The sequence below is a fragment of the Macrobrachium nipponense genome, chromosome 43, assembly GCF_015104395.2.
Source record: "Macrobrachium nipponense isolate FS-2020 chromosome 43, ASM1510439v2, whole genome shotgun sequence".
In the NCBI taxonomy this organism is placed as follows: domain Eukaryota; kingdom Metazoa; phylum Arthropoda; class Malacostraca; order Decapoda; family Palaemonidae; genus Macrobrachium; species Macrobrachium nipponense.
This window is the reverse complement of record NC_061104.1, coordinates 12,589,235-12,611,392: the sequence shown is the minus strand read 5'-3', so window position 1 is coordinate 12,611,392 and position 22,158 is coordinate 12,589,235. Positions and strand designations below refer to the sequence as shown.

Genomic DNA, 22,158 nt, shown 5'->3' with positions numbered 1-22,158 from the left:
TGAAAATGCAAAATTTTTAAGCATCTTATTTGTATTACTGCACATATTAACCATTACATAATAATGTCTTCCACTGGGCCTTCTTCTTTACCAAGCATGACAAAGTTACAATTAAAATTAAGGCAATGTAGTTGAATGATTTTTAACTTTTTGGTATACTTATCTGACCAAATGTTTGCTACTGATACCATTATTTATACTATATAGAACTACTATATATTGTTACCTCAGGTTTTGGATATATTGAATAATAACTGAAAAATCCTTTAATATCACACTACACAAGAGACATACAGTAACCATTTACCTTTAATTATCAATTTATCAAATGTAAAGTCTCCTAGAACAGTATCACTTGAGGAAAGGGCTATCCTGTTGTTCATCTCTCTATCTAAATTATGGCCATCAATAAGACCATGCACCTGTCCAGAGAAAGTACAATGCCATTATAATTACACATTCTATCAAACCTTGAGTTAACATTACTACTCCTATACATATCAGTAATAAACATAGTTGGGGACAAGGGTTGTAGATGCCTGATTATCATGCGTGGTTCACATTTCATAATATTAGCTTGCTTATACATGTACTTTTAAATTTTAATAATTCACACCTGGTTTTCAAACATGAATATAAAAAAAATTTCATTCATACTTTTCATATTTACAAATACAGCAAAAATGAGCAACTAAATATTCAATAAATTTCATCATAATATAATGTTCCCAACCTAAGAGCAAGTGAATAATCACTGGGTCAGTGCAATGTTGAAAATTATGAAATTGCAAATCATACCTGCAGATTTTCTTTAATGTAGATCGGAGACAAAAAGTGCACATCTGCAAATCTGTCAGTTTGCAGCATATTAACTAAATCTGAAATCCTTATATTACCAATGTTGCCTGAAATAAAGCAAAGATCATTACAAACTATCCATTATTTATTCATTCTTTTACTGTATTAATGAGCGATATAGTAAACCTAGACATTACAAACAATGAATAAATCACTAAAAAATATATTCATAACACTTTTAAGAAAACGAATATTTTGATGATCTATTACCCAGAACTTTAGTTGCCTATTCATGAGATTCAACCTAAGATGCAATCCAGCTTTAAACCTCTGTAAAGGGTCCTTACTGTGACGTACACTGCCACAATGTCATACGGGCTCGACATTAAACGAGATTCAAGCTTCCTTGTCCAAATAACTGGTATTACTCTTTGCTAGGCTATATAGGCTAAATGCTCTGCATTTTCTAAGTTGTCCTCAGTGTTATAATACATTAGTTCTCTGTATTTAAGTTTCCTCCATAGCTGCTACCTTGTGCATCCAGCATAAATGTGCTGATAAAATAAATTACCCTGCATCTCTCTCTCAGGTTCAGAAAATATTGATTTTTATTTTACTTGACTTGCCATAAGACTTTTATATAAATGTTATACCTCAATTTTGTAAGAGCCTGTATCTGATCTTTAATGGCAAAGTTACTAGAGAAGATGGGGGAAGAGGAATATGTACCTACAAAAAGCTTCATAGATGGAGTGGAGGAGCAAGGGTGTCCATGCAAAATAAATATAACTATTATTGACAAACTGTATTAGAAGCTATGGTGAGAGCAATTAAAGATTAGAGTCAGAAATTGTTTAGTTAAGTGGTTCTAGTATCAGGGTGTATCATATCTTCATGACTGTCTACTGGTTTTACATGTAGGGTAATGAAGAAAATTAAAAGAAACTATTGGTCACTTTATACACCTGTAATTGTAAAATATTATGGCTTCTGAATTATCAAAACCACAGTGATTTATGAAAATATTTCAGAAGGGGTTTAAAGTTTAATTACCAACATTCACTTATTTAGCACCTTGATGCCTTCTCATCCTATACCAGCTGTTTTACATTAAATATTAATAATTAAGAGTACTATAAGGACCTTACTTAAACCTTCAAACATTTGTCTATCTTGGTGAAATTACTGTATAGTATTGGATAGCGCAGTATATGTATATGTTTTCAAAATTTCAGTCTCCCTATCGCCTGTCAAAAGTACTCCTTGTCTATGGCATCTGGTTAATCATTAACCTATCAGATACCTTAACTTCATATAACAAACCCAAGTGTAGCCATAAAATGCAGTATGCAACAAATGAATTACATCTAATGCAAATGGAATGCTAATGAATATTTTCCAATCTTTGTAAAAAAAAAAATAAAAAAAGTTAATATCTTATAATTTACAACTGAAGAATTCTTGACACTTGCCTGTAACACTAAGATTACTTGTTCTAAATCCTTTCGTAAAGTTGACATTTCCTTGCACAAGATAGGTACCATTTATTGGTCTAACAGAATTTGAAAGGACCCTTGATAAATTCATTCCATTTACCAGAAATCCCTTACTATCAAGGCCCTTGACTGAATCTGAGACAGTCAATCTCTCTGTGTCAACTGGATACTGGAAATCAACCTGGCAATCAATAGTCTGGAAAATTGAGAGGGCAGTAATTAAGAATAGATCAAATTTCAGTAAATTATGTAATAAAAAAGAAAAATATTCTTTGATACAACCACTAGACTGATTTAACATTTCATCCAGTGGCATAGCTAGAAGAGTTGTAGCATAGCATGAGATGTAGTTAATTCTGACACAGTATGTAATAAATTATGTATAAGATAGTCATATTTTATATTATATAAATATATCTAGATTTACAGGTGCTGTGAGCAGCTATGGACTGCTGCTTGCTATATAACAATTCAAGATGGCAGAAATTTGTAAATGAAGACATGCAACTCAGGTGCATATAAGTTGTCAATCACTGACCTAACTTTTGCAGATTCTTAAACTGTAATAATGTATGTAATTTGTTGTATGTATGGGTATGTATGTAGTATAGTATGTATATATATCTGATGTATATATATGTATATATGATATATATATATATGTATATATGTATATATATATATATATGTATATATATATATATATATACTATGATATATATATATATATATATATCTATATATATATATATATATATATATATATTCTTATATATATATAGATGTTATAATATGTATATATGTATATATGTATATATATGTATATAGTGTATATATGTGTGCATATATATATATATATATATATATATATATATATATATATATATATATACAGGCAGTCCCCGGGTTACGACGGGGGTTCCGTTCTTGAGACGCGTCGTAAGCCGAAAATTGTCGTAAGCCGGAACGACGCTTGGAAATATGTCTTAAACTAATAAAAAGTTATAAAAACCTTACTTGTAATCCTTTGGTTACACTACATGTTGTTTCCTGTAGTTTTATGTACAACCTGGAGTTATTTTCATAAAAGAATGCTGGTTCTTGAAGGTAAAAACTATTGTAATCCTCTGGTGACACTACATTCTTGAAGTTTTATGTACAACCTGGAGTGATTTTGCAAAATCTTGAGGGCTACAAGAACAGCTGATTACTATTTACGTATCATATAGACTAATTAAAGTAAATGTATCTTTAAATAGGCTTATATATTGTATCAACAAAACATTTCCTGCCATGAGTCAGAGGCCGTTTAATGAAACGAACACTTTCTCTGTCCTATCTGTTCAGAAAATAAACGTTACGTCAATCCCCGAGACCATTGTTGCCAAAGCGTCTCTCTCTCTCTCTCTCTCTCTCTCTCTCTCTCTCTCTCTCTCTCTCTCTTCTCTCTCTCTCTCTGATCAAATTACATTGGAAACTTGACATACGATTGCCCTAATATACGAATGTTTTGAGATACAACAGAAAATTTGCGAAAATACAAGCTTTGATATACAACGAAATATTTGAGATACGATTTTGCGATGAGTGTTAGTTGTATAGGCGACCGATAAATGGCGTTCAGTCTGTTTGTTTGTTGGTGCTGCAGGTTAACACGTCGTTGTTTAGTTCGTTGTATTTGCGCCTATTTTTCGTGTTATTTTGTCTATTTATTATTAACCATGGGTCTCAAAGCTAAAGACAAAGCAGGTGATAAGAAAAAACCCAAGAAAATGATTTCGATGGAAGCAAAACATGAAATTATAGCAAAGCATGAACGTGGCGTTCGTATCGTCGATTTGGCAAACGAGTATGGTCGAAATCCTTCTACAATATGCACGATCATCAAGCAGAAGGAAGCTATAAAAACCCCGAGACCATTGTTGCCAAAGCGTCTCTCTCTCTCTCTCTCTCTCTCTCTCTCTCTCTCTCTCTCTCTCTCTCTCTCTCTCTCTCTCTCTCTGATCAAATTACGTACTGGATAATGTCTCTCTTTGGATACTTCGATTTTGCCAAATATTGAGGGCTACAAGAACAGTTGATTACTATTTACGTATCATATAGACTAATTAAAGTAAACGTATCTTTAAATAGGCTTATATTATTAGTATCAACAAAACATTTACTGGCATGAGTCAGAGGCCGTTTAACGAAACGAACACTTCTCTGTCCTTAACTCGGAGCGTCGGAAGACGCCTCTCTCTCTCTCTCTCTCTCTCTCTCTCTCTCTCTCTGATCAAATTACTGGATAATGTCTCTCTTTGGATACTTGGAATTTGCGTTGTAATCTAACCAGAAACTTAGTTTTGTTATTATTACTGGAAACAAGCAATGATTTTTTCATTATTTGCGCTTTTGGACTGTTATATGTAAACTAGTATGTATTCATTCGCTCGGAAACTAGTTCCGCATATGAGGCGTCACTAAAAAACATAGAAAAATACAACATAAAAAGTGTCGAAAATCATCATAATCTCAAAATTTTTGTTGTAATCTAACCAGAAACTTAATTTTTATTAATATACTGTGCTAAAACTATAAAGGATTTTTATCATAGTATGCGTTTTTTAAAAGCGTCGTTAACTCGGAGCGTCGGAAGCGTCAGCGTCGTAACCTCGGAACAAGCGTCGTAACCCAGGACGGATTTTTCCATTGAATATTTAAGAAAAAGCGTCGTAACCTCGGAACGTCGTAAGCCGGAACCGTCGTAACCCGGGGACCGCCTATGTATGTATGTATGTATGTATGTATGTATGTATGTATGTATGTATGTATGTATGTATGTATGTATGTATGTATGTATGTAATGTATGTATTATTATATATATATATAGTATATATATATATATATATATATATATATATATATATATATCTATATATATATATATATATATATATATATATATATATATATATATATATATATATATATATATATATATATATATATATATTATATATATATATATAAAAGCAAAGCTCCTATAAGCTTCATTTATAACATACATGTAATGCTGAAGGTCCTTGACATGAAACAACAATTAAACAAATATGAACAGTACTCACAGGAAAGAAAATAAATGTGACCATTTTTTAAGATAACATTGAAATGAATTTCCTACACATATCCTCTACTTAAGATGAGAAAGGTATCCCCACTCTTTGCAAGCACCATGAAAAATTTTTTCCCAAAATAGTAACAAGACACAGATTTTTAAAACTTACTATGTCCTCATCATCTCTCACAGTATTATTCAGTAATCTTGATACTCCAAAACCATAGCTTGACTCCACAAAAAACTCATCTACAATAACTTCATCACTAAAAGTCACCTTACCTGTGTAAAAATAAGATCTTATGGAACATTATATCTTAATTATAAACTACAAAAAGACAATAATATTGTAACAAAAACATTTAATAAATATTTCAATATAAAATATACAAAACAGCAGCTATTGTTGAGACTCCATACACTGCTTGTACAACTGACAATATCTTTTCTGGGCTCAGCCGTGTCGCTCCGTGAAATGTGTCCTCTTTAGCACTATTTCTAGTAAAATATTGCTATAATACCAGAGAACTGCTAAATTGGACATGTCAGAAGTCTCTGACTCGCTCATCTAAATAAAAGGTGTCGGTATAAAACTGGGGCGAGTGTTAAACACTACCACAGCAACCCCTCCAATTAGCCTTTTCCTCATCAAAAGACCCTAAATACGGGGAGCCGACCCATAGGTCACACCTAGCTACCCTGTTGAAGGAGTCTGTGACGTCATTCTTATCGATAGCCTCCCAGCGTTTGAACGCTTTAATTAAGCTATCTGTTCTTTGTCTTTGTTTTCGTTATTCTTTATTGTTATGGATCGTCAATCTGCCACTTCACCCAAGTTAAGTACTGGTTCACCCTTTTTCATTATTTAGGGAGTGATTTTGCCTTTCGTTTTGCCTTTATTTAGGGTTTTGTTAGGCTTCTCTTTTCCGTAGCGAGCGGCGGCGAGTCGCCATTTCGTCGTTCCCTTGTTTTGTACCAGTTTCGAGTGGGTTTCCTACCTACTCGTAACTTGTGATATTTCATTATATATATGCGCTCGTAACGTGTGATATTTCAGTATATTCTTATTTATGTCTTGGGTGGCAGTATTTTTGTCGATCTTGTTTTCTTTTATGTTTTGTTATTTTCGTTAATTCCATGTTTTTCACGGGGGTCTGCGTTCGCACACGTTTCCTTTGTTACGTGCTTCGCTGTATTTCCACCGTTTCCCCCCCTTTTTTATTTATTTTTAAGTTTGGTATATTTCATTCAAGAAATTTCCCCTTTTTTCTTTTCGTCAGCTTGCCGTTTCTTTTCTTTTGTCAGTAGGCAAGTAGTTTTTTCCATTTTGCGCCCACCGTTATCGAGTGGCCTTCATTGCGTTTAATATATTTTACATTTTATTTTTTGTTATCGCCCCCCGTGTTAAAGCATGATTTTCTTTTAGCTTTAAGTAATTCATTTATTCTGTCTATTTATATGTTGGACGTTCGGTCGGCTAGCCTATATAGGCTATGCCTGCGTTTTCCTCGTGATCCTTTATTCACGAGGATACGCTGGTCACGTGATCGTCTCCCCATCAGCTCTCCCTCCCACCCCCTCACGTACGGCCCCCAGTAGTTGGGTGCTCCTCTCGCCCTGGTTGTCGCTGATGGCCTTTCCCATCAGCGGAAGGGGGGGAGTACTAGGTCCTCCAGGACCTCAGGTTGATGGGTGTCGCTTCTTAGCCGACCGCCTCCGGAGTTGATGGTTGCACTGCGTATTCAGCCTCGGCTTCCGTGGATTTGTTGCGCTCTGCTTCTTTCAGCTCCCGGGAGCTTACATCCATCCGCCTAAAAACATTCCCTCCTCTCCGCATAAGGCGGATTTAGATTCCGGCTTCTCCGGTAGTCGTTGAGGGTTATGTTTACGGGAGTTACTCTTCCGTAGGCGGAGATATTATATTTGTTATTTTAGTTTTCATTATTTTTATCATTATTTTTATTTTCTTTTGCCACGGAACTTTCGAGTTCATGTGGCCGTCCCGGGTTACTCCGTGTACCCCCCCCTCCGGGTCATACAGCTCCGGGTGGTTTTATTTCTTACACAGTCCCCGGGACGTAAATATATGAATATATACATATTTTTTTTTTTTTTTTTTTCAGTCCGGAATGCTCCGGCATATATTAATAAATGATAATTATCCTAATAAGTTGGTGCAATTGTTCTTATATATTATTGCACTTACAGGTCACTCAGTGTCTGGCTGCCGGCTGTAGTGCCGCTCTGCAAGATCCGTGCGGCCATGACGTTTGTCGGGGCCACGCCCCTTGCGCAGTGTTGCTTTCTGATTCCGTGGTCTGGCATCACGAAAACTGCTATGCCTGCTACGCCTGGTACAACAGGCTACCTCTCCGGTAAGCTACCGCACTGCTTGTTCTATGTATATTGTGATGTAATTATATTACACTACTTGTAAAAAAAAAAAAATAATAATAATAATTTAGTTCATAAAAAAAAAAAATAAAATAAAATATAATAAAATTAAATAAATGAACAATAAAATTTCTTTAAATTAAATTACAATGATTAATGAACAATTATAAGCATAATGTTCAAGGAACTTACAGTATTGACACATTCCTTGCATTACATGCTGAGCAGTCTATTAAGGAGGCTGCACTCTCCACCCTCAAGATCTGGGTTGGAGGGTTTGGACGGAACGTAGGGAAGGCTAAGCCGTATATTCTGTCCCAAGATATGGCGACTTTGATCTTCCCAGCCGGGAAATCTGCCGGATACGTTAATCCAACAGTAGCGGCACCGATTATCAAATCAATCCAAGACTCAGTTATGGAACAGCAAGAGGCAGAATTGCCGGACCTTGGCTTGGAAGAAGTCTCACTTGAAGTGGTTGAGGATTTGCCCGTTACACTAGATATGGGTACAGGTAACAGTGTTAATGAGGCTAGCTTAGTTGGTCACCGGGGTCTTTCCTCGAGTGACTCTGATTCTTCCTCTCCCTCTACTTCCAATTCCTTCATGGGTTTCACAGGAGGGTTGCCCCCTACCAAGTCGCATTCCTTCTCTGTGATTCCTAAAAGAAAGAAAAAACCTTCAGGAAAAACCTTGCTTAAAGGCAGATCAGAGATAAAGCCAAGGCCTGGGCAGGCACCACAGGTTCATACACATATTAAACCCAGAATGAAGTCTTTCTCTAAACCTTCAAATCCAAGGTCTCATGAAGGGAATTCTTCCTATTGCCCCACAAGTCCCATTCCTTCAACGTCTAGGGATCGGATACCTCATAAGGTACCGCTGGAGGGGCAGGAGGATTCTCCTTTAGTTGCCCAAGACCAGTTCAATACGAATATTCTACATCAGGTCAATAGCCTTGGTAGCTTAGTCAGCTCAGTTGCAGCAAGGTTTGAAGAGGTGTTTAAGAGGTTAGGTGCACAGGACTCCCTGATTGCAGGTCTCAGACAGGAGTCGGCAGTTCCGGCACCTTCTAGTAGCTTGGTGCAAGCTCAGAGCATGCCTGACGGGTACACGCTCCCTCCGTTCCACCCTGGTAATCCTTGGAGGGTGGCAAACTTTGCTCCGTTTGTCAACGGGATGTTAACTATAGAAGGTTGTGGCACACGTAGACTCGAGGATTTAGAGTTCTTCCCCGAAGGGTTACAGCCTCCATTTATAGGTTACGTTAGGCTTACTCTAGTTAGAGAGGATAAGGTCCCCAAGGAGACTGTTATCCTATCTAGAGATCAGGCTCAGCAAACATGGATATGGAGCCTAGAAGAGTGGAACTGCTCAAATACTAGAGTAACAGCATTTAAAAGCCCTTTCACAATGTTTACAACTGATGACGAGAACCCTTTACCTTTTACATCAAAGGTAGCTGAACTTACCCTCCAGGCAGTGTTTCGGGAAGAGCCCATGCCCCAGCTTAGGGAGACAGATCCCACATCATTGCTACTCCCAGGTAGGGAGGATTTGTGGGAGGATTTGCCGGCTACATTCTCGGTAGGCAAGCTGAAGCCAGATTGTGCAATCACCTTGTTTAGTGAGCGCCTTCCTAAGCTGTCAGACGCACTGATCCAAGCAGAATTTGATGCTAAGACACGCCTCGCTAAGTCTCTTAACTCCCAAGTGATGACAGAGACAGCGGCTCGGGAGTACGCTCAGGAGCCGCTGCTTAAGGTCATTGCAAAGTCGTTACTTTTGGGCATGCAATGTGACTTGTACGACTTTGCGGTGGCTAGGAGAAACTGCAGGAAGCATGTTCTATCTGAGGCTGCGATCAGGCACGAACCCAACAAGCTTCTGGCTTCCTCAATCTGGGGTGCAGATCTCTTCCCAGCTTCGGCAGTAAACAAGGTTCAGAGCGAGGCATCACGTCTTAATCAAAGCATCAGATTGCGTTGGGGAATTCCTTTCAAAAGGAAACCAGAGTCTTCTCCCTCCAGTTTTAGGGCTAGGAAAAGGCAAAGGAAATTCCAACCTTTCCAAATTCCGCAACAGCATCCTGTGCTACAAGCTGTGCCAGTTCAACAAGTATCCCAGCCTTCGACTTCTAAGGCTCAGCCTCATCAACAGCATCAATTTGTCTTCCTTTCGCCATCGACTAACCAACAGGTTTCCCCTCAGTATTCTGTGTCGCCCGCTTTTAACCCGGTCTATGAGAGTCGGGCATTTCACCCCTTTACCAGGGTTGCTAGGGGCAGCAGGGCTAGAGGATCCTTTCGCCAGCGCGGAGGAGCCAGAGCCCAAGGGCGAGCTAGAGGTGCGAGGTCAGGAAGAGGATCCCGGCCCTCATCATCTCAATGAAGTTTCTCAGGTAGGAGGCAGGCTGTACCTCTTTTGTCATCGTTGGGGGTTCAGCAGTTGGGCGAAAAGCATAGTATCCAGAGGCCTAGGCTGGAGTTGGATCAAAGGTCCTCCTCCACCCATCACCTTCTATCAGGAACCAACGCAAGAGTTGATGGATTACTTCAGGGACCTTCTCCAGAAGGGAGCAGTCTCCAGGACCAAAAACTTGAAATTTCAGGGTCGTCTATTCAGCATCCCAAAGAAAGGGACCGACAAAAGAAGGGTGATCTTAGACTTGTCCCGTTTAAACTTGTACATTCGTTGCGACAAGTTCAAAATGCTGACCATCTCTCAGGTGCGGACCTTACTTCCCCGTGGGGCCGTCACCACCTCTATAGATCTTACAGACGCCTATTATCATGTCCCGATAGCTCGGCACTTCCGACCATTCCTCGGCTTCAAACTAGGGAAAGAAGCCTACTCCTTCAAGGTAATGCCCTTCGGGCTAAATATAGCACCAAGGGTTTTCACGAAACTGGCGGAGGCAGTGGTGCAGGAGCTAAGGTCTCAGGGTATATTGGTGGTGGCGTACCTAGACGACTGGCTAATCTGGGAGATGGACCAAGACAAGTGTATGAAAGCCACGGACAAGGTCATGTCTTTCCTGGAAGATATAGGGTTCAAGATCAACAGGACAAAGTCCCGGTTGACTCCGGAGTCCAAGTTCCAGTGGCTAGGCCTTCATTGGGACCTGGATTCACACACTCTTTCCATTCCAGCAGGGAAGAGGAAGGAGATTGCCAAGGCAACACAGCAATTCTTAAAATGCAAAAAGACTTCGAGAAGGAATCAGGAGAGGATCCTAGGCTCGCTCCAGTTTGCCTCGGTCACGGACGTCCTGTTTGTGTGGGATGCTGCCACATACATCCATGCAAGAAATGGAATGAAGGGGTGACAAATTAAATCCATAGGTTCTTTAAAATCTTGTAATGAAGATAAACAGACATCAAGACGACAGTAGCGGGAAGCAGGTCCGCGCTTGTCACTACAATGACCACTGGACAGTGACTGACTATGCATATGGCGGGAAATAAAGGCAGTGTTGACACATCTAATTACAATGTTGCCATGATGCATAATATAATAGTGGTCTCACAGTATGTGCAATGGGAAATATACATGAAAACATAAATATAATTCTTCTATAGAATAATACAAAGCAAATGTACAAAATGTTCATAAACTGTACGTAATGCAATTAATATACAGCATAACATTAAATCTCTATACACCTTCCTCCCCCTTTACGCTCGTAGCAGTGTCTCGAGCGGAACATAAATTCCTCTGAGCTAGTAGAGGTGAATGGCGAGGGACATTGGAGGGTTCGAATGATGGCTCTCTTTCCTGGCCAGAGCAAGGGGACACAGGGACTTGGGGAGAGGTGTCATCACTCATGTTAGCCACTGGGCGTAAATGTCTTCGGTTTCGAAACCATACACGACCACTTGGAAGGCGTATTTCATACTTTCTTGACATTCCGCGGCCCATCACGATGCCGACCTTGTCCCATCGAAGCGTTGTTGAGTCCTGTATCCTAACTCGTTGGCCGATGGTGAGCTTGGGTAGAGGGCGGCCACGAGAATTGTAAAGGCTCATGGCTTGGTCAGTTTTGGCAGCAGTGCGACGGTCGTAATCTTCAGTCTTAGTTTGCCACTCCTCTGTGAATGATCTGGGGTGAGCCGGAACACAAGTATGGAGAGGATGGCCATAGAGGATCTGCGCAGGGGAGCGTCCAGCAGGGTTCGGTGTATTCTGAAGCTCCAGCAGTCCTCTATCAAAGGCTTCACAATCTATGTTCCCGGATGGGGCAGTCTTGATGATAAGGTGTTTAACAGCTTTCACTGCAGCTTCTGCGTGTCCATTAGCCTGAGGGTAATGTGGAGAAGTGATGATGTGATGAACTCCCCAGCGGTCGGCAAATTGCTTGAAGTCGTAGCTGGAAAATGGGGGTCCTCCATCAGTTTGTAAGCGGAGTGGAACACCAACCTCGCGGAAGAAAACACAGAACATTCTTGTAACTCTGGCTGCAGTTGTGTCACGTCCACAGGGAACAACTACAGGCCAGCCTGAAAGTCTATCGGCAATAACAAGGAAGGATTTCCCTGCTACGTGGAAGAAGTCAGCTGACACACTTTCGAAGGGCCGGGATGGATGGTCGTCACACATGTAAGGTTCTTGTTGCTGACTAGGGAGAAGCTGTTGGCAGGCCTCACAGCTTTCTACTTTACTCTTGATATCTGCATTGATACCTGGCCAGAATACTGTCTGCATTGCACGACGTCGAGTAGCTTCAATCCCTCGATGGCTGTCGTGGAGTCGATCCAAGGTGCGTCTACGGAGGGCTGCAGGGATGACGATCCGGGGTCCATACAATACTAACTCTCCATCCGCGTAAAGGTTGTCCCGCGCAGGCTTCCAATACGGGAGGGCGGAAGCGTGGAGATCATAGCGGTTGGTAGGAAAACCGTTGGAGACGTAGTGAACGAGACGACAGTAATCTTGATCCTGGGATGCAGCCGTGCGGATTTCTTGTAGAGACTTGTCTTCTTCCATGATGGGTCCTGTTGCCTGGTCGTCAGTGGAAGTGGCGGTGCTGGCAATGATACGCCTGACATGTGCAGTCGAAGTGGTGCACTCCTCTTCATCTTCAGGTGTGGGGCGACTGGTTGGGGAGCGAGACAGGGCGTCTGGTATGCAAAGTTGTTTCCCTGCACGCCATACTGCAGTGAAGATGTAAGGGGCCACTTTCATCTTGAGGCGCTGAAGGCGTGGATTCTCAATATCATCTAAAGTGTAGTGATTGAGAATTGGTATCAAGGGGCGATGGTCAGTCATTAAGGTGAAATGTTGAAGTCCAGACAAGTATAGGCGGCACTTAGCTATAGCCCAAGTTACTGCAAGTAGCTCCAGCTCTATGGTGGCGTAGCGAGTCTCTGTATCCGTAAGGAAACGAGAGCCACACTGGACGAGACGCATCTGACCTCGGCCGTTATCTTGAGTAGGGCATAGCGAGACCGTATAGGCGTGAGGCATCTGTTTGTAGAACCACAGGCGAGGCAGGATTGAAGGGTGCCAGGACAGGTGGTGAAGTCAGAGCTGTCTTGACTTTCTTAAATGCTCGCTCATGGTCGGGCGTCCAGACGAATGAGCGTTTGGGGCTCATAAGTGGACGTAGGGGCTGTGCTGCTGCTGCGATGTCTGGAGTGAAGTCGGCAAGTTGATTGACGAGACCCATAAACGACCTGACGTCTGTGATATTGGACGGTGTCGGGAAGTCGCGTATAGCTGATACCTTGTCAGGGTCTGCTGCAATACCATCGGATGATAAGACATAACCGCAAAAGTTAACTTTAGGGGCAGCCACAGTAAATTTCTCCTTGTTGAGGGTGATGCCATACTGACGGCATCTGGTCAGCATTTGGTGCACGTGCTGTAGGTGGGAAGGGAGATCCTCGTCGGAAAGGAGGATGTCATCTACAACCTTCACACCGTTGGGAACACCTTGTAGTGCCATATCTCCACGGAGGCAGTATGCATCACTGTTGCTGAAAATCCCATTGGGCCGCGACAGTGCTGGAACCTTCCATACGGAGTTATAAATGTAGTCAGGTGGCGGTCCTCTTCTGCCAACTCCATTTGCCAATAGCCATGCAGGGCATCCACTGTGGTGAAGTACTTCGCAGTAGGAGAGATGTTGCGGACGGCATCATGGGGCGTAGGTGAAGGGTGTGTAGGGCGGGCTACCTGAGAATTTAGGTGGGTGTGATCAACAGTGATGCGCACACCTTTGTCCTTGGGTACCAAGACCATGGGATGGCACCATTCAGAGGGTTCGTCGCCTGCTGGTCTGATGATTCCTTGTTGCACCAAGGAGTCAAGTTCTTCTTTCACTTGATCTCTGAGAGCAAACGGAATGGGCCTGGGTGTATGCACAGCGAATGGTGTAGCACCCGGTTTCAGGTGAATCCTCATCGGAGGGCCTGCCATTTTCTTTAGTGGCTGGGTTTGTAGATCCTTCTTGGATATGAGGACGTCGCTGAAGTGCCGAAGAAAATAGTCCTTAATAGCTGCGGGTGACGTCATGGCAGAGGCAGGAAACTGAGCGCATCTGTTGACATGTGTTACCTTGAGGATGGGCTTCGGGAATTCCAGCGACACTATGGCGAGAGCTCGGCAATGTTCACGGGAGAGGAGGGGAGTCTGGATATCCTCATGAACATGTATGGTTGCTGAGCAAGACTTGTTGCCAAGATGAAGTGTTGCCTGGAAGCATCCAACAGCCGGTGTCATGGGGGATCCATCTGCTGTCACGACATCTGTCATGGGTGGAGGTTCAAGCCTTGTCCGAGGTATGCGGAGTGCATCCAAATGTATGGTGCCAATCACTGTGATGTCTGCTCCTGTATCGGGGATTAGCTGGAGTTGTGCTGATATATCGCCAAATGACAGAGAGACAGTGACTGGTGTGGGGGACTCGCTACCCAAGTTATCACCCACGAAACGGCAGCTGGGATTTGGCTTATTAGGAGGTGAAGCTGTGTACCCAGTCTGACTTTTCTTGGTCGACCTGCACATCTTCTCAAAATGTCCCTGTTTCTGGCAGGTCTTGCACTGAGCTTCCTTAGCAGGGCATTTCTGAGTGCGGGGCCAATGACCCGTGCGTCCGCAGTTATTGCACGATGCACCCGTGGCTGGGCATTGTCCGGAATCGTGCTTGCGAGAGCAATATTGACAAGGGTCACTGTTAGGAGACTGGTGAGAACGTTGGTCAGGAGATCGATGAGAAGTCCTCTTCTGTAGACGCTGGTTCTTCTTGTAAGTAGATACTGCGTTGACCTGGCTAGGGGAAGATGCAATGGCTGATGCAGTCGCACGTGTAGATTCGTAGGAGCGGCAGCATGTCACGAACTCTGCGAGGGTAGATGAGGGTTGGAGGGGGATAAGGCGTTGTATTAACTCTTCGTCTCTCACACCCATCAAAATTACCATCTGCAGTTGCCGTTCGGTGCAGGAGGTGGGGTTGCCAGTGCATAAGCCCACTTCATCAGCGAGATCCTTGAGGCGTGCGTAGTAGTCTGCAAACTATTCTCCGACAGCCTGTTTGCAGGACAGCAATTCCCTGCGTCGTAAGGCTTCATTTCTGAGGCTGCGAAAGTGTTTTTGCAATGTATCCAACACCTCTGTAAGGGAAAGTGATGTGTTGGTGAGGATGTCCAGTGTATGCGTAAGCAGGCGCTGGACGTCCAGGGAGATGCAAGTTCTCAGGTGAATCAGCTGGGAAGTTTGATGTAACCTATCAAGTCCAACTAATGCTGCATAATCCTCAAAACGGAGTCTCCATTGGCGAAACGCTTGGTACGTTGCATCTTGTTGCAGGAGAGGTGGGGGATGGACCGTAGGCTTGCTGGAAATTGTAGGTGTATGCTCTGAGAAGCCAGGGGGTGGGGGAACAGGTGTAACAGGAGGTGCAATCATGGGGTTAGGTTGCTGGGGTTGCGATGCCGCAATCTGTCCTGATAGCAAGGAGAAAAGAGACATGAACCGCTGGTTGTCTTCCTGTCTTGATTGCTCCATCTGTAGTCTGAAGTTCTGCTCCTCTTGTCGTCGTCGGTCTTGCTCTTGCATGCTGGAAAGTCTGCAGAAAGTGATAAGATAAGTATGTCATTATTCTGGTCTCCTGTCCTATTGGGAGTCAGGGGAGGAGGGAGAGTGGTGCTGGTATCTTCATCAGCAGTGGGGAGGTGCACAGGTACCTCGTCTCTCATCAGACCCTGCGTTTGATCCTCGGCCTGATCCGCTGTCTGCTCCTCTGTCTCATCCACTGTCTGATCCATCAAATCAATTAGCTTTTCCTCTTGTTGAGCCATGTCGTGTTCGGTGTCGTAAGAGAGCTTGAGATCAGTAGAATGCCAGAAAAATATCCCAGTCGCTGTATGTAAGGGAAAGAAAGCCACTTTGGATATCTAAAAATTACAATGTTTGTCAGTGCGCTTGTGAAATAAGCGGCAGTCGGGTGGGGTGAGTGAGTGTTGCGAGCTAGCGACCAGAGGGGAGGCGGGAGGGGTGAGAGTGCCTCTAGGGGAGCGCATCGGGCCTCAGTCACCATCGATGCATGACGAGGGGAGGATGTATGGTGGGGGCTCCCGAGAAAACAGGCGCTAGAGTTCAAATGTCCTGAAGAAAGCTTGGCAAGGACACTTTAATATAATGCAACACAACACTGTAGCACACTGTCACTGTAACCCTGCACTGCACAAACACTGTATCACTCTTGGAGATACTATAGTAAACTGTCGTTGGTATCTTGAGTCACTGTAAGGAATCCAATGTGCGAGACGAGAAGAAAGCGGCAATGGCGGTTGTCTTCTTGAAGTCCATAACGTGCGGTTACTCACTGCGCCATGTGTGGGATGCTGCCACATACATCCATGCAAGAAATGGAATGAAGGGGTGACAAATTAAATCCATAGGTTCTTTAAAATCTTGTAATGAAGATAAACAGACATCAAGACGACAGTAGTGGGAAGCAGGTCCGCGCTTGTCACTACAATGACCACTGGACAGTGACTGACTATGCATATGGCAGGAAATAAAGGCAGTGTTGACACATCTAATTACAATGTTGCCATGATGCATAATATAATAGTGGTCTCACAGTATGTGCAATGGGAAATATACATGGAAACAAATATAATTCTTCTATAGAATAATACAAAGCAAATGTACAAAATGTTCATAAACTGTACGTAATGCAATTAATATACAGCATAACATTAATCTCTATACCTTGAGCCAAGCTCAAGGACATCAATCGAGTTTGGCGTTCAAAGGCAAATGCCAAGTGTCGGGACAAGTTCGCCCGGATACCTCTGATTCTCAGAAAACGTCTGGGCCCATGGACAAAGGCCGCCAGCCTAGCCAAGGAGTTACCGTTGCAGTTTCCTCCCCCGTCCCTAGTGGTGCATACGGACGCATCGCTGACAGGTTGGGGAGGTTATTCACAGCACGAGAAGGTTCAGGGAACTTGGTCTCCTCACTTCCAAAAGCTTCACATCAACATTCTGGAAGCTATGGCAGTGTTTCTGACTTTAAAAAAGCTTCGTCCTCCAAAGAAGAGTCATATCAGGTTGGTTCTCGACAGTGCGGTAGTGGTACACTGTATAAACAGGGGTGGTTCAAAGTCAAGCCATGTGAACCACGTGATGGTAGCAATTTTTTCTCTAGCAGCCAAGAACACCTGGCATCTGTCGGCCACCCATCTGGCGGGAGTCCACAATGTAGTGGCAGACGCACTGTCTCGATCAGTCCCTCTGGAGTCAGAATGGTCACTGGACCAAGAATCCTTCAAGAGGGTTTGCAAACGAGTACCAGGTCTGGAAGTAGATCTGTTTGCTACAGAGGCAAACCACAAGCTGCCTTGTTACGTAGCCCCAAACCTGGACCCTCTGGCATTCGCTACGGACGCCCTGAGTGTAGATTGGAACCAGTGGACGAAGATTTATTTATTCCCTCCAGTGAACCTTCTCCTGAAGGTGCTGCACAAGTTGAGATCCTTCGCAGGTCAGGTGGCTCTCATAGCTCCTCACTGGCCCAAGAGCAACTGGTTTCCCCTTCTCCTGGAACTAGGTCTTCGTCCTCACCCTCTCCCAGACTTGAGGCTGTCGCAACAAGTTCAAACGAGGACTGTGTTCGATTCCTCAGGTCTTCACAAAACCCTAACTTTATGGATTTCATGAAGTTTGCAGGTAAGAGAGTAGGGGACATTGATCCACAGAACATTTTGTTCTTAGAGTCAGATAAGAGAGAATCTATGCTTCGCCAGTATGATTCAGCAGTTAAGAAATAGTCTTCATTCCTCAGGGAATCAAATATCAAAGTAATGACAATGAACGTGGCTATAACCTTCTTCAGGTCTCTGTTTGAACAAGGCTTGGCAGCTGCAACAATAACAACCACGAAGTCGGCTCTGAAAAAGATTTTTCTTCTCGGGTTCGGTATCAATCTAACCGAGTCTTATTTCACCTCAATCCCAAGAGCATGTGCACGCCTGCAGCCCATTCATAGACCGTCGTCAGTGTCATGGTTTCTTAATGATGTTCTCAGGTTAGCCTCGGAAACAGACAACTTCAAATGTGATTACCAAACCATTCTGCATAAGTCACTGTTTTTATTGAGTCTGGCTTCAGGTGCCAGGATATCGGAGCTGTCATCTTTATCTAGAGATGCAGCGCATATTGAGTTCCTTTCCTCGGGGGACGTGTTGCTTTCGCCAAATAAAGAATTTCTAGCTAAGAATGAAGACCCCTTGATGAGGTGGTCTCCATAGAAGATTGTTCCGCTTCCACAGGATCCATCTTTATGTCCTGTTAAAACTCTTAAGGACTATTTATCTAGGACATCTACCTATTCCGAGGGCCCCCTTTTCATTAGAAAAGATGGTGGTACACTATCTCTAAAGGGCATTAGGCAGCAGATTTTGTATTTTATCAAGAAAGCCAGCCCAGGGTCATTTCCCAGGGTGCATGACATTCGGGCTATAGCAACTTCTGTAAATTTCTTCAAATATATGAACTTCGATGATCTGAAGAAGTATACTGGTTGGAAGTCACCCTTGGTTTTCAAAAAGCATTACCTCAAGTATTTGGAGGATCTTAAATATCATGCAATAGCTGTAGGGAGACCAGTGTCTCCTGCTACTACATCAATATAGCACCGTCCTTGTGTCATATGAATCTTTTCCTTTATGCCAGCCTCATTAACATTTTACCTACCTCAGCAAATGTTTTAGTTGTTAGGATTGGTGTATAGTGTTACAGATATACAAATTATTAGTAATTATTTTATTATGTGCGTGTTTTGTTGCCACATGTTATTGCTATAGAGTATATTTTGTAAACAATAAATTGTATTTTTCCAATTCTAGACTATTTTTTTATTTCTTTAACCCTTCTGAGTTCAATTTAATATTGTATTTCATTTCAGAGGGGTGTAGCTTGGTGTTTCTCTGGTACAATACGGAGCGACACGGCTGAGCCCAGAAAAGGGATTTTGACGTAGGAAAAATCTATTTTTTCCCCCCCTTGCTGTGCACCAAGCTTCAATGCTATCGATAAGAATGACGTCACAGACTCCTTCAACAGGGTAGCTGGGTGTGACCTATGGGTCGGCTCCCCGTATTTAGGGTCTTTTGATGAGGAAAAGGCTAATTGGAGGGGTTGCTGTGGTAGTGTTTAACACTCGCCCCAGTTTTATACCGACACCTTCTATTTAGGTGAGCGAGTCAGAGACTTCTGACATGTCCAATTTAGCAGTTCTCTGGTATTATAGCAATATTTTACTAGAAATAGTGCTAAAGAGGACACATTTCACTGGGCGACACGGCTTCCTCGCCCAGAAATAGATTTTTCCTACGTCAAAATCCCTTTATTGTAAAGTGGTTTTTTGAAACTCGCTTTAAAAAAATTTACTCAATTTTCTATGCATTAATTTTTTACACAAACCCATTACTATAACTAGCTAAATTCATGGTAACCAATGACTAAAATGAATTAAGGTGGCAGTCACAACTGTATAAGTATGGGACAATCCTCAAGTCAATACATGCCATCACCAACAGAAACTGCAAGAAAAGGCATTTATGAATAGTGTACTGGAAAAAAAAATCCAACTTATCACAAGAAACTATAACTGTACATAACATTAGTCAGACTCATAATTAATGTGGAAAACACTAAGCAGTTCAAAAGATTCCCAGAACTGTTGACTGAGGCTTGTAGGATCTGCTTTGCACTGAAGACTGACCTCAGTAGTACCAGTATCCTTGACTTTCACATATAGATCCAAAGATTTATTTAAGAAAAAAATCCTGATATAAAACAAAACAACTGGTAGTAGGAAACATACATAAATTTCCAACTGTCTGTTCAACTGCTACCTAAGGATCCACTAATTATGTCTAGCTACTCATGTGTGTCACTCATAAAAACATGCAAGATACTGCTGTATGACTACCATGAGCATGCAACAACATCCAAATGTCTTACATGGGTTAAACAATCAAGAAAGCTCTAGATCAGAGAATGTACAGGCAGTCCCTGGGTTACAACAGGGGTTCCTTTCTTGAGACAAGTCGTAAGCCGAAAATTGTTGTAAGCTAGAACATCGTCAAAAATCCTAAGAAACCTTACTTTTAATGCTTTGATTGCATTAAAAACTATGTAAACTGCATTCTTATTGCATTTTTCATCAAAACCACCTTCAAATATTGATTATTTTGTATTTTTAGTGTCATATTTCTTCTGCCAGATCAGCGTTGTAGGTGACGTAACCCTGGAACATGTGTTGTAACCCTAGAAATAATTTCTGATGAATATAATTGAAAAGCGCCTTAACCTCAGAACGTCGTAAGCCAAACCCGTCGTAACCCAGGGACTGCCTGTATTTTGTATGTCAGTGGTTAAAATCCAAAATAACATTGTAACTTCCATTAAAAAGAATGTAATAAAATCATGGTCTCTTCATGCTACATCCATTAAATGAGGATACTCTGCAAGTATTCTCCTGGAATACACTCTTCCCTGAATTACAAAAATAAAAAAATCTGGCAGGGCAAGGACAGAGTTTACTTCAACTCGGGTATAAAATGAAAAGGAATGGCTAAAGAAAAGATATTGCAACTTAGTGACTCAGGAAAAATTCCTCCTTTATAAGGTCTGCTCTAGAGGGAAGAGTTACTGACTGTCAAGCCTTGGATACAGACATTTTCTTGAGAAAAAAAAAAATTTCAGCTACACTCATTAAACCTGAGGATGCAATTCCTTCAGAGAAAGTGTGGGCCTATAAATTTCTATGAAAAAGGATGAGAGTTCCTTGCATGGAAGTTGGCTCAAATTGTAATGATAGTAAAGACCGAATCCACGTCCCTTCCTGCATTAACTACAGAAATAAGTTCAAATTCTTCATCTAAAAGAGAGGGTAGAAGATTTACATGGGTTGTCAATATCCTCAGCTACCTGTAATTTATTTAATTTATGAAATTAAGACTGACAAGCCAAGCACTGGGGCTTTTGGCCATTCAGTGCTTAAGACTGAAATGAGTTGCAGTGGCTGGACAGAAAGTTAAGAGATTCAGATAAAGAAAATGAAGTACAAAGATCTAGAGGTGGAACTGGAAGAAAACCCCACAGTTGCACTAAGAACCAACACTTACTAATTAGAAAAGTATATGATGAAAAAGAGAAGAAGTGGGAACTGTGGTCACGTAAAAAATTAAAAAGCTGCAGCAGCAAGGGGTTGAAAGGAGGCTGCAAGCACACTCCAGTAATGCTTGCTGGGCACAATGTGATGTGCACTTACGGCACTACCTCTACCTGCAATGAAAAGTATTTCTGAAATGACCAAGGCTATCATGTTGAATGGCACAACCTTGGACTCCCAGGTTATTCCAAGGGAAAATTAGCATATCCAACTTCCCAGCTGCTTACATTAGTTCTGACATTAGTTCAGTCGATTTCAGCATCCATACTCAAATGCAAGAACTCTCAATTCTTTAAAAAAAAAATCATTTAAAGGGCAATCCCATTCCAATATAGAAAATAGAATCTTATAAAAATTATCTTCTAATGCATGATCCAGTGACAGTTGGGACCATGGAAACTGTCCTGAGACCAGAGGAATATAGAAGTAAAACGTTGGACTCGCCTAGCATTACACACCAGTACAAGACTTAGCAGTCAAATTTCCATGAATCTATCATGTAGATAGTGTTCTGTAAACCTGTAAGGCAAGTAACTATTTAATAACTAATGCTTATCCAAGTCTCATCCCTTTCCACTACATGAATAGGTGTTGGCTGGGTTCAACAAAAGAAAACAATTATCTTGATATACTTACAATGAAATACATAACCCCAAAATAGGGCTTGATGTAAATACATTCCC

The 22,158-nt window shown here is 41.9% G+C and overlaps 1 protein-coding gene across 1 annotated transcript in view; it reads right to left on the bottom strand.

The window, feature by feature from the left end:
- Positions 1-22,158, bottom strand: part of LOC135213793 (uncharacterized) — a 293,734-nt gene that overhangs the window by 20,035 nt on the left and 251,541 nt on the right. Inside the window, exons 28-31 of the mRNA XM_064247921.1 lie at positions 5,562-5,674; positions 2,271-2,490; positions 799-905; positions 308-422 (exon numbers count right to left, since the gene is read on the bottom strand). Of these exons, the coding sequence (XP_064103991.1) occupies positions 308-422; positions 799-905; positions 2,271-2,490; positions 5,562-5,674 (555 nt within the window). The remainder of the gene's footprint in view (positions 1-307; positions 423-798; positions 906-2,270; positions 2,491-5,561; positions 5,675-22,158) is intronic.